We start from the raw sequence: 16,008 nt of genomic DNA, 5'->3' as shown, positions 1-16,008 counted from the left end.
AGCACTCGCCCATATCCTTTTCAGGTTCTTGTCAAAAGGTATTCCACCAGTCTGTTTCCCTTCTCATATCTCCTCCATCTACTCTATCCATAAAATCTAACCATCTATCCAGGGGAGCAGTATTTCCTCATCTTCAGAAAATCTCCCATTAGATATTTTCAGATAGTCTCCTATCAAACTATTTTTTCTCCTACTATCTCCCTGTAGGACTACCATACATGCATGCTGTTAAACTCTTATAGTGTCACAATCCTTCATTGCTATCTTATTTTTATCAGACTTCCAAGTATGTACAAGACTAACAAAACTTAGATTTCCGCAAATATAAGGTAAACTACAACACTTGCAGAAGGTTTTCTCTACACAATCTGCAGCTATGAAATTACATAGCCATCAATAATCACAAAAGCTCTTCACTCTGGCCTGCAGAAAATGGTGAAGATGCTTTAGGTGCCAGGTGCTGGGCAGTGGAAAGCTTTGCTGAAAGAAAAGCATTCATCCTACCTGTAAGTTAGTCAGGTATGGTTCTTCGCAGTTCACAAGATGGCTCAGTCTTGCATGTTGAGCTCGTATTTCATTCTCCCTTATCTTCTGATGTAAACTGTTAATTTGCTGATTCTGCCTGTAATACACAAATTTAAATTGGGAAAAAAAAAAGGAATGGAACAGAGATTAAAAAACAGAGATCTTAAGACTTATACTAAAGAATACATTAACAGTGGTATTCAACTATCCAGGATTACACTAGCTGTTGGTTTTTTCTCACTGCAGCCAGACTGCAACTGTAGAAATACAATTTGAAAACTCTTATCAATTTTGTGTGGGTTGAGGGAGGCTTCTGTTGCCATCTGCTGCTAGGGTTGGAAGTATAAGCAGGGGAAAGCATACAGAAAGCAGAACAAAACCAAACAAAAATGGCACCTTCATTTCACTTGGACTCCTCCTGCTTGGCCCCTCTTTTTACCAGAACCAATTTCTGATAAAAGCTGAGGAGATTTACAAATCAAGAGGAACAGAAAGAACTTAAGAAGAAAAGGCCATTATATAAGATAGTCAGCACAGCTTCCCTACAAGGTCTTGCTTTTTTCTTTGCTTAAGACTTTCTCAATCAACTGCTTTACCTAAGACATACCTTCCCCCTAGGGTAAAATACTGCACTGTGTGCTACCACAAGTAGCAGACACCCACTGCTTGGCCAGTGTACAACAAAAACAGTATCAGCATTGTATCATTATTGAATTATAACACAAATTGTATCACTGCTTAAATCCTGACTGCATTTGAACTCGGCAGGACTGCAGGGCAAACACCTGCCAGGTCTCTGCCATGGCACAAGTCACAGCCCCACGAGGTGTGCAGTAACTCTCCATGGAGCAATAGGCACCTCAAAACCTGACCCAGAGTGGAGCTGTCAGCACCCACCAGAAACACACAGAGACCTCTCAATAAACTTAAAACCAATTTTGTGCACTCTGTAATTTTCCTTCTTTTTAATTCTAGGATATATTTGCATGCAAGCAAGAAATTTTTTTTTCATAGTTTCACCTAAGCATGGAGCATGACTGGCTTTTCTGAAAACAATGATGCTGAACCCAGGTGACTAAACCCAATATTAAGAGGAGATAAACAGCAAATACAGGTTAACTTCAAGGGAAAAGACCTTTCCTGTGCATACCCTGGAAGAGCAAATCCTGCAAAGTATACAGAAAAATATCAACATCTGTTGCTTTTTTTCAAATTCGGAAGGGTTGTGTTTAGGAAGAGCATCTTGGAAACAGTAGAAGGTGTTCAAAAATATGGATTATATAAGCTATAAACTAATACAAACTATCTATTAGTTGAAAAGATGCCAACTGCAAATTTTAATAGGATGCTGAAGGGACCATTTTAGCTACTCATATTCTTCTAGCTAGTCATCAGCCAACTGTACCCCTATTATTTGGTTTACAAAAGCAAGAACATATTTTAAAAATATTGAATATAGTAGAAGTTATTTCTCAGCCAGATGTGTTAAAGAAAACATAATGAGAACTTTTTTTTTTCTGTTTCCCTATTTTTATATCTATAAAGAACAGCAATGAATGGAAAGCCAGTATATGTAAGTTGCCATTTGTTGGTACCTTAGAACAATTTATTCAACATGAATGAATAAAGAGAGAGCAAGTGAATATATTTATGTGACTATAGCGAATTTCAAAATATTTTGTATCAGCACAGGTGATTTTGAGGCTTCCCTGTTCCCTCTACTATCTAGATTGAACAAGCTTGTACAAATACAAAAGGAGTATGTGATATCAGAAGGCTGTGCACAATTCTGGTTGTCATCTGTAAGATGGCACTAAAACAAAAAGCTTCCAACTTATTTTGGAAGATTAGGTAAATGAATATGCTCTTAACTTTTAAGATTCCTTACAAAACCCCAGAAGTTTGTACAATTATATGAGAAAATATGAAGTCTCAATGACTTCTGTGCATGCCTGGTCACAGAGAACAAAATTATTTAGTATGAGTTATTCAAACCTATGAACTGAAGCAAATTTTTATTTTTTATCACCTTATTACTTCCTAGACAGATCTATTAAAAAGTCATTGTTTTAAAATTATTTATGTGTTTTAAAATTATTTATCCACTCGTCACATACCCCTTGAAAGCACTATAGGATTTTCTGTTTATGGCTGATTGCAATTTAGCCTCCCCTCCCAGGCAGGATTTCAAGAGTCTGAACACTACAGCCTGGAGAATATGTTTTAAAATATTTTTGAACTACCAGTGGAGTTTGAACTACATTATTGTATTTCTTTTCATAATCCTTTCCCTACCTTACCAAATCTCTATTGCAAAAAAGGTGAGACAAGTTAAACCAAGATGAGACAGAACACAGTTTAGCTAGCTTGCTTCTTTTCACTCTGCAAAGCACAAAACTCTCCATCATTATATAACCTCGCCAACAAAACACACTCTAGAAATGTTTTAGGGCTCTGCAGACTCCACAACTTCTTCACATAACTGCCTCTATGAAAACAACATTAACCTCATGGCACCCTGAAACAAACATTTTGCTGCATAACTAGAGAGTCTGAGCTTTATCCAAAAGGAATTTAGAAATTTCAGTTGCTCTCAAAAACACAGGTTGCCTATTACAGTGGGAACACTGTCCCCAGAAGCCTCCCTATTAGCAATCTATCAGCCCAGCACTTTAAAAAAGCAAAACCAAATACAATCAGCCTTTAGCATTTAAGTGCCTCCAAGTTTCTGTCAAGCTCCTCAACCTTTAGTGCTTCTAGAAGCCATCTGAGTACAAGTGGGCACAGCTCTGGGCACGGGGGAATCTGACAGGACTCCAGCCTTCAGTGCACAGAAACCAGACCTCACCTCACACATGTGGGTTCAGTGAAAGTACTGTACCTAGGCACCATGGAAACTGCTTTCCTTCACAATGTCCTTATTTTTTTCCCCATAAGTGAGTGTTACAACTTTATGCTGACAGCAAAGGAAGAGTTACAGGTGTACTGAATGTCATGGCACTTCTCACATGGTTTCATGCAATCCCTTTGTCCAATGCAAAAATCACTATTTTACTTCAAGTGTCTGTCTTGACACATCTCCTCCCCTAACACTCAGACTAAAGTAGAAGGGAACAGGAGGCAATACCCTGATCCAAAGTCATCAACCAACCAAAGGGACTCAGAGCTGAAAATTTTGTTTAAATAAAATAAATAAAAGTTAAAAAATGAAAATAAATCAGAAAAGGCAGGAATAAAAAACATCCTTTTGGAAGGGACATTTTAGCGTTCCTTATGTAAACTGATCTTCCAGAAGGAAATGGCACTAAAAGATGCATAAACTGTAAATATTCTATCCAATCAATTAATGCAAACGTGAGACTAATAACATTGTTTTCACAAACACTTCTGACACAAATCTTTCAAGCTGTCCCTCAAGGTGTAATATTATTTCCAGAAACTGGGGGTGGCAGTACAGAAACAGACAAAAAGAGAATCTAAACTTCTCTCAAAGTAGAAGAAGATTGCCTGGTACACATTTACCCACAGAAGAGTTCTGCACTGAGGACATCTTGTCTTTTTCTTCAGGTATAATGATTTAAAGGGATTTTTTTTCCTTCACAAGCCACCTGCTTGCTATATTTTCATCAACCTTTTTCTTTTTTTAATTTCACTGATATACACTTTTCAACCTCTTTTGAACCATAAATAAGCTGAGATCAAATCCACCCTGTACTGCTCCCAGGTACATTCTTTCTGAGGGAACTCAGCAGAAGTGATAGGTTATCCAACAATGTACAAGACTCAAGTGGTGGCTGTGTCCTGCTCTGTGGTCTCCTGAACCAGCTTTTATGTCCCAGTTTCCACATGTTAGCTATTCTAGTTAGAGTATTCACAGAAAGCCCTATCATTTTCGCAAAGTAATGACTTTGGGTTATTTCCAGGTCTTACAAACATGCATTTTGCTCCCTTTTCTTCCATTACCTTCAACATTCTTTATTTTTCAAGGCTTCAGTCATGTTTCACTACTTCAGATCAATGATATTTTGTTAGGAATGAAAAGTTAAAAACCTGTCATGGCAGATTGTATCATTTTCTCACCTTTCCCAGAATTACCAACTGCCACCCCTTCATAAAATCCTGACACTACAGATTAGGCGATCAAAGATGCTGATTCTGTGTAATTATTTCCTTGGCATTTAAGGAGAGTAGTATTCTTTATCTGTCTTTCTGCCTGCCACAGACACTTCCATTCATAATCCCCCCATCCTGTGACTCTACTTAAAAGCTGTCTAGAATTCAGAGGGAAACTTCTAATGCTATTTGACCCTATCTAAATCTATTGAAACTAGCAAAAAGAAAGTTAGAACCATAACCATGACTTATCAATGGTAAGAGGAAGGTCTTTATTTTGATTCAATTGCAGTTCTGTCCTTTAGTTGAAACAATCCCCTTTGAAAATTCAAGTCAGCACAGAGGATGTGGGATAGCAGAGAACAGCAGTCAACTCAATGTGCACAAGCCTGGACTGTCTTCAAAGAACAGCATTAACAAACTACTTAATTTAAAACTGATTCTCCTTAAATCTCAAAAAATATTTGTATGACATAACTGACATTCATATAATTTTCTCACATTCCTGCAGGACAAGCGTGGACACATGCTTATACAAACATTCACATATGCATTTGTCTGCAAAGAAACCATATTTCTTGAATCTGGGACCAGTTCACCCATTCTCCATAAGCCCATCTTAGAAACCCACATCTGCCAGAGAAGCACTTCATCCCCCCAACTTCTAAGCTATTCTTCTTAACTTTAATTTTTAGATTAGCATACATCCAAGTCCCACACTCTAAGTCAAGGTAAGATAAGTATCTTGAAACAATTCAGGGACTTTAGAACAGAGCTTCCTCCACCACAGAGGGGACAGTAGTAACTTCTTAAGAAAACAAATGACAAATGATGCTTACCTTCATAAGTCACAAGTCAACAAGAATTTTCTGCTTTAGGTGAAAATGTCTGAGCAGACTTCTTCAGAATCAGGATACAAAGTAAAATACAACATGGATCTGTATTACAGATATAATTTATTCCATGCTGCAGCTGGAGGTACGCTGCTTTGTTTTGTTGCTTAAGAAGTTGGATACAAATTTTTATATCCCTTTGTTTTAGAGGCATGATCTCTTGGGACCTGAAGTCCAACGTGCAGAGTACTGATAGGGAAAGAGATCCTTAGTACACAAAGTCCTAAAAACAATGTGAATATATTTTCCGGAATTCAGAAGATAATGCCAGAGAATGAAAACATCAGCAAAATTTATGAGAAAAGATCTCCAATTTCCTAAGCAATGAAGTCTCCTTTTTTTGTGAAATTGTTCTAAGTGAACCTTTCTTCCAGTCAAAGCAGAACTTATCTTGAAGGAAATAGCAGAGCAATACCTTGGGGAGTTGAGACATGATTTCTGCTCTGTATAGATTGGTTTTTCATGCTATTTTTGAATGACTTTTCTGAAATGCATAAAGTTTGAAATGCTTGCCTGACACACTAGCCTGAGGTAAGCTAGTGCTAAAGCAAGGAAGGCAAGAGCAGAGACAGTAACTCTACTTTCTCAAAAGCTTTGTGCTACTTAATCAAGGGAGTGAGGCATGAGAGGGACACGGACACAAACATCCCTTTGGAGAGAGGGCTGCACTCTCCCTCCCATGGTGGGAGCTCTTTACCTTCCGTAGTCTCCTGCCAGGACAAACACAGAGAAACTCTTGAACCTCCCCTGCAGTTCTCTGCCAAATACTAGAACTTCCTACAAATATTTAAATCCTCAGAATATATGAAATGGTTTAGCACCAGTTCCACAGAGAAGTATCTGGGATGGCAACTGACCAAAACTGCCCAGTGTTGCACAAACACCACACAACCATGGTCAGTGAGAGAGACAAGCACTCAGCCTGACAGAGGCCAGTTTGGACACTTCATAGAAGACATGCTCATCAGCTGGAGAGATCTCAAAAAAATAACAAAAACTACTTGATGACTAAAAAAACATTACCCAGGAGGAAAGATTAAGTTATATCAGGAAAAATTTTCTAACATTTGAGCTAATTAATCACCAAGCTGCCCAACCCAGAAAAGATACAGAACACCTGGTACTCCACATACCAATAGTGTAACTATCTAGTCACAGCACTACTGCTTGCCTTTCCCAGGGCCTGGCAGTCGGGTTAAATAGGTGCTTTCTAGCCCAACATCCTCTATTTATTGCCAAGATTTAGGTTATTAGATGAAAACTAATTTCACCAGTGTAAGTAGCATTCACATCTGGAAACGTGACTTTTTAAAACAGCTAAAATTATTACTCTGTAACAAAACCTTCATGAATATTTACCAGCTCAAGACATATAGAAGTCTCATCCACAAGTTACCTGGGTGATTTGTGATATTGGAAAAGATAAAGGCATCTTTTAAACACTTTTATTGGAAGCAAAGTGTATTTTATACAGCAAAGTACTCTGAGGAGGTTCCTTGCAGCCCCACTCCCTGCACAGGACTCCCTGTTATACAAGCATGCACTCAGCCCATGGGTGGTATGAAGCTTCAGGTTCCTCAAAAATGGCATCAAATTATCACTCAGGATATGCTAATGCTGCAGATCTTAACAAGCAAATCAAAATTACAAGAACTATAGCTTTATACTAGCATTAAAATGAGCACTACCAGAGCACATACAGCTTCATGTCATCTACTGAAGTCACGACAATTTGATACAAGGCAAAGAAAATCTACTTCTCTTGTCTCAGTGAAAACTTCTAATCCAAATTCAGATTTGGATTTAAAAGTTAATGATTTAGCAAGTGTTTTAAGAATGTATATGTTGTTACAGTCTGAGGGATAACAGTTATTCAATAAAATTGTACTTCCAAATCTTTCCTGGAAAAGTTGTTCAAATGCTCTTATGCTGTCTGCAAGAGAACACTGCATGCACAAGTGTTATTCTCAGCAGCTTGTGTCATATGTCCAGATATTTGGCATTTATTCATACTACATGCAGCCCCTGTCACATATCTACAGTGGCAGCCTCAAGAGACATTCAGCATTGCACCGAACACTGCAATTTCAGTGGTGTTAATGTACTGAACAGAGGAGCAACGTGAAGAATTAAGATGTGATGCTGTGATTTTCTAAACCAATGCAAACACTGCTGGCTCCCTCTGGTGCTAAATATAATGCAGTGTTACATACTAAGCTGCCAGAGAAATAAGGCAATGATATAATCCAATTATTTTGTACAGCAGGTGACAGACATTACAGTAATAAGTGTTGCAGCAGGAAATTTCCTCTTACAGACTAAATCCTTAAGTCCTCATTCATGGCCTGTGCAATAGTTCTTATGTGGAAAAAACATGAGACACACCTTAAAGAAGGGCCACTGTGTTCTGGTATGCACACACAGAGCAGGCTTGCTTTCTTGCACTGTGTTCTCACTTCCTGAATGTAGAGTCTTCCCCTCATTTTCTTAAGAGTGGACTAAAAAAACATTTCTGGTTTCTACTTATTAACTTAGTAGTGACTCCTAGAGCAGCTTTAAAAAGCAAACCAAAACCACTTTTAAACCCATTCATTTATGCTGTATACTACTTAAATTAAATTGATGTATTTTGTGTAGTCTGTTTAGCATTTATTTATCTATTACTAAACCTGTTCAACACAGCATACAGATCAAAATCAAGGTACTTGTTCTATTCTCAGGCTCAAGTGGCTCTTTGGGATTTTAAAAACTTAAAAATGCTTGCATTTCTAGTGACACACCAAAGTATCCAAATATTATGATTCAAACTGCTAAGCATTACTCCTTGAATTGCTTTTGTAACTATTGGAAGCTTACTTGCTATTATTCCTATCTGGTAGATTTCCAATGCAAAAAGAAGGAAATTTATTCATCTAATCTGGAAGGGCAGAATTTTTTTTGCCTTTTTATCTTTGTATGGAAAGAAGAAAAGCAAGGAAGCATGTTTCCCTTTCCTTCTTCTCCTCCCTTTTTAACAAGACCAAGGTACAACAGCCTAAAGATACTACCCTGTACAGAGCACCCATTTCCTACATATCAGCAGATTTAAGCACGGCTACGAAGAACAAGGTGTGTGATGTTAATCTCCTCCACTTCCTCAATAAGTGGGACACCAGTACAACTCCCAATAAAAGAGTGTTTAACCTTAAAAAAAAAGGGTTAATGACCCTGTGGCTGAAAGGGAGACTGGTGACAAGGGCAAGAGGGAGGCATTGCTGGTGTGCCTCTTTCCATCCAGCTGTTCCTTGTACTTGCCAGCAGCAAACAGCTGGGTCTGGGACACCGTGCCAGCTGCTGTCCTGCTCCTCTGCCTACCAGGCAGCAGGAGGTTAACACAGCTCTTCTGAGCTCCTGTCCCCTCAACTACCAGTTGGTAAATTCAGCATGCGACTTAAGGAGGCTGCACCTTTTATAACTCCATGAAAACCACATATACAAAGAGCCCTCTCAGCAAACACCTCCTACCTAACCTCATTCAACAAATTACTTTCTTCCCCATTTGCCCAAAGCATAAATTTTATTCTGTAATTTAGCTACCACCATGTTGAATTAACTACAATTTAGCAAGCACTTTATGTTTTTAATTTTAGGTCACTATTCCCAAAGAAATTCAAACTCTGAAAAGAAGTTTAAATTAAGCTCAGGAAGACCAAGAGCTGGAATATTTAGGTTTATTCCCAAATACCATTCTAGGCTCAGGGCAAGAAGGCCCTGAGCTCCCATGTGCTAAATGTAGGTAACACCACATTTTCACTTAGTGCTGCTTTGTGGCTTAAAGAAAGGTAGTTTTCACACTTAAGCCTTATTAACACACCATCTAATAAGAAATGTAACACTAGTGCTTCTTAAGGGAGTTCTATTTCAAGGTTTTTGCACAGCAGATACGTACCATTTTCTTCATGAGTGAAACCAAAAGTATTATTATGTATCACAGAAAGCACTACCTCTTCTTAAAAAAAACCTAAACAATCTGTTGTTAAAACTTTGTAAATATGCAACATCAATTTGTATTAATCTTGAAAATACAAATCCACTGATGTTTCTATTTCATTTTAAAATACCTTTTCAGGCAAATATTTTGCTCAAATGGAAATTCAATATTCAAAGAAGAGCCTGTTCTGTGATGTATTTTTACACCCCATTATTACAAATTACAATATTTAACACCAAGTATCTATTTGAATATGTAACATCACTAAGTGGTCTGTTCCATTTCAATAGCTTCCAAACTGTATTTTTCCTTTTCAGCTGAATGAAAAGAAATTATCTAAACGGACTTCTGGCAAGAAATCCTGAAGGAACTGTATTCATTATCAGAAAGTCACACAAAGAAATTACTTGTACAAAAAATGAACCAGCACACCATCACTGGGTATCAAGAAATAACTTTTCTTCCTCCACATGAACAGTCTCAGGTAACATTAGCAGGCAGCCAGGTTGCAAAGAGTCATTTCAGAAACTTCTTCCTTGACTGTAAATATGCTTTCAGCATGAGAAGAGCAACACCAACTGCATTTTCAGCTGCCAGTGTGTAACAAGCCTCCCTGCAGAATGCACAGGATGGTAAGCCCAGCAGAGGCACTGAAGACTGTTATCATTACAGTGCAAGGGCTTCCATATTGTTGTCCCTTTATTGCAAGACTTTCATACCTCCTTGATGTTTCTCATAGGCAGCTCGCCTAGGCACTGACTCTTCCTTGTCCTCACAGCCACCAACTGACTCCAGTTCCCCCTCAAGCCACCAATTCACTCTTTTATAGCACTCTTCTTCTTATTGGCTACAGCTGTGGCCTGTTAAAGTCAGTCCTGCTCCTAATCTTTAATAATTGGCTCAGCTGCAACTTCTTAGGGGTAAGATTACTTTCTATACTACCTTTATTTGCTTATATTCATTCTAACCCCCAACAGAAGACCACCCCAGCCATCATGAGCAATGCACTCACAAACACTGCTGACAGCCCGGGCCCCAGGAGGTGGGCTGCAAGTTTGCTACTGCAGCATTACTACTGACATAGCAAGCCTGAAAAAAACCCACTGTAATTTAGATGGCCTTCAAGCAGCTGATCAAAAGGCTCTGACAGAGGAGATGTAAACAACAGCTAAAGATGTTTCCATTTTAACTTCTTACCCCCTCGGGAGATCGCCACCTCCACAGGAGAGCTGGCAGAGTGGGATGGTGAGCCCATGCCTCAGTTCCTAACTGTGCCATCTTTGCTGCAGCAGCAGGTAAACACACACTAGCATCCTACATCCAGCTGGGGAACCCAGTGACAACTGCAGTGATTGCTGAAAAGCCACCACAGCTACTGGCCAGTGTGCTAAGGGACAGTAACACCTTCAGCCACTGCAGTGCCTCATTCTGTTGCAATAGAGGAATGAACAGATCTTGCACAAGCCTAATCCTCCTGGTATTAGAAACTGTGAGTTTGGGCAGAGAGTTGCTATTAAGGCCCATTCAGATTGACAGGAATTTTAATACAAGCTTATATATTTATTGACATAAAGATTCTGGATTTAATAATTTAGTTATTTTTTTAATCAGAACAATTTGTATGAGGACTTGAATAGGACTTTACTGCTGAATATTACTACAAAGGCCAGTTTCTCAAAGCTTTATCAACTGGCTTCAAGTATTTCTGTACTTGTGATGGAAAAGAAAATCAGCACAACGAACCTGACCAATTTCCACTCTGGAACTCCCTTACAAGCAGAAAGATGTCCTATACAAACCTATAGCCTGGTAAGAAGCTAAGAGGGGAACCTGACAGCAGAAGTGGCTCTTGGGCTCACTGTTCCTTTTCCACTCCAGAGGCATTAAACCTCCTAAATAATTTCCAACTTTGTGTAAGACTTTAGGCCAGCTGCCAGTCTTCTCTCCTAGCAGGATTAGCTCCTACATACTTGGGCATAAATAGTGGCTGGACTGAAACCTAACAACTTTACTAAGTAAGTAGTTTCCCTTGAAAGCCAGCTTTTACACTGTAGCTTTCACTTCATCTTAGCTAATTAATGCAGCAGGAGCTGGGTACTTACCTATCAATTACAAACTCCTTCTGTCTTAGCAGCCCTTCTTTAATTTTCATTAGAGATTCCCAGTTGCTGGAGTCCTGATAGCTGGTAGCTGGGTAACTTGAACGAGCTGTTCCAGGTGAAACCTGCATAAAAACAATTGTAGGATTAGGCCCCAAAACAGTGAAAGTAAATAATGTGCTACATATTACAGCATTTACAAAGAAGTTTGCTCTTACAGAAACCTAAGTACTGTTTTTCAGTTTAATTCAGATTTGCTTTGTGCAAAACAACTGGATTTATAAACAAATTTCTGGAAACAAACTTCAGCCCAGCGTCATTGATTTTATCATTTCTCTACTAAACAATTCATAGCTCTGAAAGCAGTTTGGAACAAAAAGCTCACTTAGAATTAACTATCTCATCAAGAGGAAGAGCACAAAGCATTCATATCACATCCTGCTGCAATCCTTGTAGCACTTGAAAGGCCAGGGCTGGGTAGCTCAGACCTGCTGGTAATGGCAGGTAACAGTCACCACTGCCCTGTTCAACTCCCGCCCATAACAGTTGTCTCTTTACAGAGAAAGAGACATTTCCCTTGATGTGTGTGCACTTAAATACAGAATATGGAAATATAATTCTGGCTGAATTGTAAGAGAATACAACCTTCACAAATAAGAGGTTTCAGGCTTTCTATTAATTTTCACAAAAGCCAGGCTTCATGTCTCACAACAAACTGAGGGCAATAACTGAACTAAATATGAACCAAGAACATCATGGTTTGGAACAAAAGTAAAAAAACTGGGGCATTCAAGAAAGCATTTGTTACAAATTTTTGCATCAGGAATTCACGTAAGGGATGGTTTAAGCTAGAGCTTCTGAGATCAAGCTGAAGAGTCCCAGCATCAGCTGCCATGAAGTACCATTTAATCTTTCACCAGTTTTTTGAATCACTGAAAAAAGATAACTGTCTTTATTTTCTGAGAGGAATCCTGGACAATGCTGTCTTTCTATGTTTTTGAAAAAGAGCAGAAGGAAAAAAAGTGAAAACATGGCTATTAAAAAAGATATTTTAAGCTCTTTTTTCTTTTATAGTGCCACAATGTTTTAAATTTCACCTGAAATTACAACAAACTGTATTAAGACCAAGACATATGATCAACAGTTAAAATAAGTTAAACAACTGCCAAGCACTCCATGCTTCTGGTCAAAGTTTTACTGTGAATTATAACACTGAATGGAAAGAATTCATTGCTTAAACCCCAATATCATGAGGTACTAAAGTCAGGAGCCAATTCCGCACAACTATAATCTCTTCTGTAACTTTAAAAATTATTTCTTCCCGTTCAGTTTACTTCAGTTCAATCCCTAGCTTGGTCACTGATGTGTTTCTGCACATTTATTATCTTTGAATTCATAACCTAAACCAGGTAAGATGACAAGATTTAAAATTTCTAAAAATCTTTCAAGACTGTTACACCCTCACCTCACCCCTCATCCCCCCAGGTCCAATTCATCTGCTTCAGGGAATATTTCTTTTGCTTAACAAACTGGAGAGCCTCAATAGTAAGATCAGTTATGAATCATTAAAAAAAACAAACAAACAAAAACTGACCACAAAAAACAACAACAGTTCTACACATTAAATACTGCACACACCAATTAAAAACAAAATCTGAACTGGTGATATAATATTTTTATTTTTGGTTTGGGCAGTGATCTAATAAACTCAGGAAAGACACCTAGTCATGATTCTTCCTGTAAGTAGCACATATGTAGAGTCTTTACAGCTTAGAAGTTTATTTTGCCTGGGTTGCTCCATCCAGACCACATCACTTCAAAGTCATCTTTGGTGCTTACAGAATACCTTGGGATTCTCACATACTGTTCTGTATTATACATACGACTGGCTGAATTGAGAGGCACCAGCACAAACCTATTCCAGTCAAAGTCTCTCAGTCAGCCATGCCATGTCGTGCAGTACAAAGTGACAACATCAGGAACTATCACTGAACTTCATGTTATGAATTTTTTTCCTTTGCTTTTCCCACTATAGTGCTGATGAATGCTGGAACAGACATCCACCTCAACACCACTACACTACCGTCAAAAGAGAAAAAAGAAACAGTCCTTATTGCAGCTGGGATTCGATCTTTACTTCTCAGAGCCAGAACTTTCTCTACTCAAGAGAAAACTCACAAGCATTTGACATGATGAACAGGAAATATATGGCTTTATAAAGCCAAATCAATTTATTGAACATGATTACTTTTGTCTTTAAAACTGAACTATAAAAATGAAGAAATTAAAGACAGCAATTTAAATACAAACCCATCTTAAGAATGAAGACATTCTGGAAGTCACGGGTGGTTTCTTTAAGAGAATTTTTCAATGCAAAACCTTTATTTCAATCTAGCACCTCTGCAAACATTAATTTGCACTGAAGTCAGAAAAAAACCCTTCAAATATGGTACAATAAACAGAAGTTGGGAAAAAACCCTTCAAATTTGGTGCAATAAGTAAGTATACAAGTCAAATACTGTAGCTGCTGAAAAGCAACGCAATGTGTTTTGCAAAGTTAAGAACAGAGCAATATTTTGTGAATGACATGCCAACAATAGTGTGTTAGTTTGGGGTTTTTATTAAATTTAAACCATAAAGCCTCCATAGATTACTCACTGACATACTTTAACTCTGGAATATACCCAATCCTATGGAGTATATACAGGCTGTATACACGTATGTAACACCAAATAAAATATTACTTTGTATTAAAATTGTATGCTTCTATTTTTCACTCTGAACAAATGAAAACAAACAAAAATGTTTGATTCTGATATCATGTTTAATCCAATTAAAAAAAAAAGAAAAAGAATATACTAAAAATACTTAGCACTTCCCAAAATAACAAGACACTTCACTCATTTAGGAGCACATGGTGTTGATTACTACAAACAGCTTTCTAGCTGCTTTGAATTGTGTGGTAACACACAGGCAGCCCGCTTACGTTTGAGTATCTTGTCTCCTAAGGATATCAAACCAAATAGTGAGACCAGATACACTTCCAGGAGTCATATTTAGAAAGCCATCCACAACTCCAAGCCCTTAACTTGAATCGTCCACAACTACAAAACAAAATACCATCTGGAAAGACACAACATTCTTTTCTATCTGTCCTACAAAATACAACTATTTTTGTCACCTGGCACCTCTTCTGAGAGTATCAGCCTTGTCCTGAGAACATGTGTTCAGTTAGAACAGTATCCTTTGCACAGTGACATCCAAAGGTCCTCACTAGCTTGTTTTGTGACAGAGGCTTGGCAAACCTTCAAGTCACTGTTGAGGCAAAGTCAGCTGCTGGGGAAAAAGAAATAAAATAAGAAATCTTTGCTGTACTAACCTAGATGCAAATACTGCTGGAACAGACATTGCTGACTATAGCTTCATGCTTATTATCAGTGGAAAAACAATTTTGCTGTGGACAGAGTGTAACAACATTTAGATAACTTAGATCAAATATGGCTGGGTTTTAAATTGTGCTAATTAAAATTATCTTCTCAAACATGCCCATAGTTTCTGCCTGAAGCAGATCAGGGTCTCAGCACACAGAGGAGCCCAGCATTCCACATGTAACGTGCTGTATCATGTCAAATGATGTCATTTACTACATCACAAAGTAAAGTCTGAAAATGTCAACACAATACTTAATCTCAAAAAACCCCAAAAACCAAAGAAACCCCCCCAAAACCCCAATCTATTTGAAAGGGTTTTTTCATTAAAGTCACAGCTTAAATAATCCAGTGCTGTCCATACTCCAACTGTAGATGTTCACAGTCCATTACTAACAACTAGCAGAGCACCAAGAATTATGCCAGGTGAGTGATTCCTTCCAGACAACTGCTTACACTGCCCTACTGTACCATAAACTCCTGTCCATAGGAATCATTCCTCTCTTGCTGCATTTAACAGGCATTACTCAACAGAAAGAAAATTCCTTGCATCCACAGCTAATCCAAGGCAAAGAACCAACACAAGCAATGTTAGTAGGAGCTAAGGATTCCTTTTCTGACTGACAGTTGAGGAAACAAATATGGGTGACCGCTCAGGCTGTGCCTCAGGGACATCACTGGATGGATAATGTGGGAGAAAGAAGAGGTGGATGTGGCAGCAGCAAGCCCAAATGTCCTCTTGTCATGGAGATGCCTCCTGCCTATGGGTCATCTGTGATAGGAAAAGGTTTAAATCTGCACAGGCAGAGCAGCAGCCACTGAGGAGCTCTGTAACTGCTCCACACCCTGGGTGAGGAAAACCAATTCACCCATCCCTTCCTCCCCACACAGATTTCTTCCTAAGATCACTTTCAGGTCAGAACAGCTCCCATAATTGAGACAATCTCAAAAGATCATTCATCCTTTTGCAGGTGAAACAT

General features: G+C 38.4%; 1 protein-coding gene across 2 annotated transcripts in view; it reads right to left on the bottom strand.

Moving 5' to 3' along the window:
* CEP85L (centrosomal protein 85 like) overlaps positions 1-16,008 on the bottom strand; it is a 135,352-nt gene that overhangs the window by 16,166 nt on the left and 103,178 nt on the right. For both annotated transcript variants that reach the window (XM_036379810.1, XM_036379809.2), the window contains exons 4-5: positions 11,604-11,725; positions 505-622 (exon numbers count right to left, since the gene is read on the bottom strand). In XM_036379810.1, the coding sequence (XP_036235703.1) occupies positions 505-622; positions 11,604-11,725 (240 nt within the window). The remainder of the gene's footprint in view (positions 1-504; positions 623-11,603; positions 11,726-16,008) is intronic.

The sequence above is a fragment of the Molothrus ater genome, chromosome 3 (assembly GCF_012460135.2).
Source record: "Molothrus ater isolate BHLD 08-10-18 breed brown headed cowbird chromosome 3, BPBGC_Mater_1.1, whole genome shotgun sequence".
Classification (NCBI taxonomy): domain Eukaryota; kingdom Metazoa; phylum Chordata; class Aves; order Passeriformes; family Icteridae; genus Molothrus; species Molothrus ater.
This window is presented reverse-complemented; position numbering and strand designations above follow the sequence as displayed.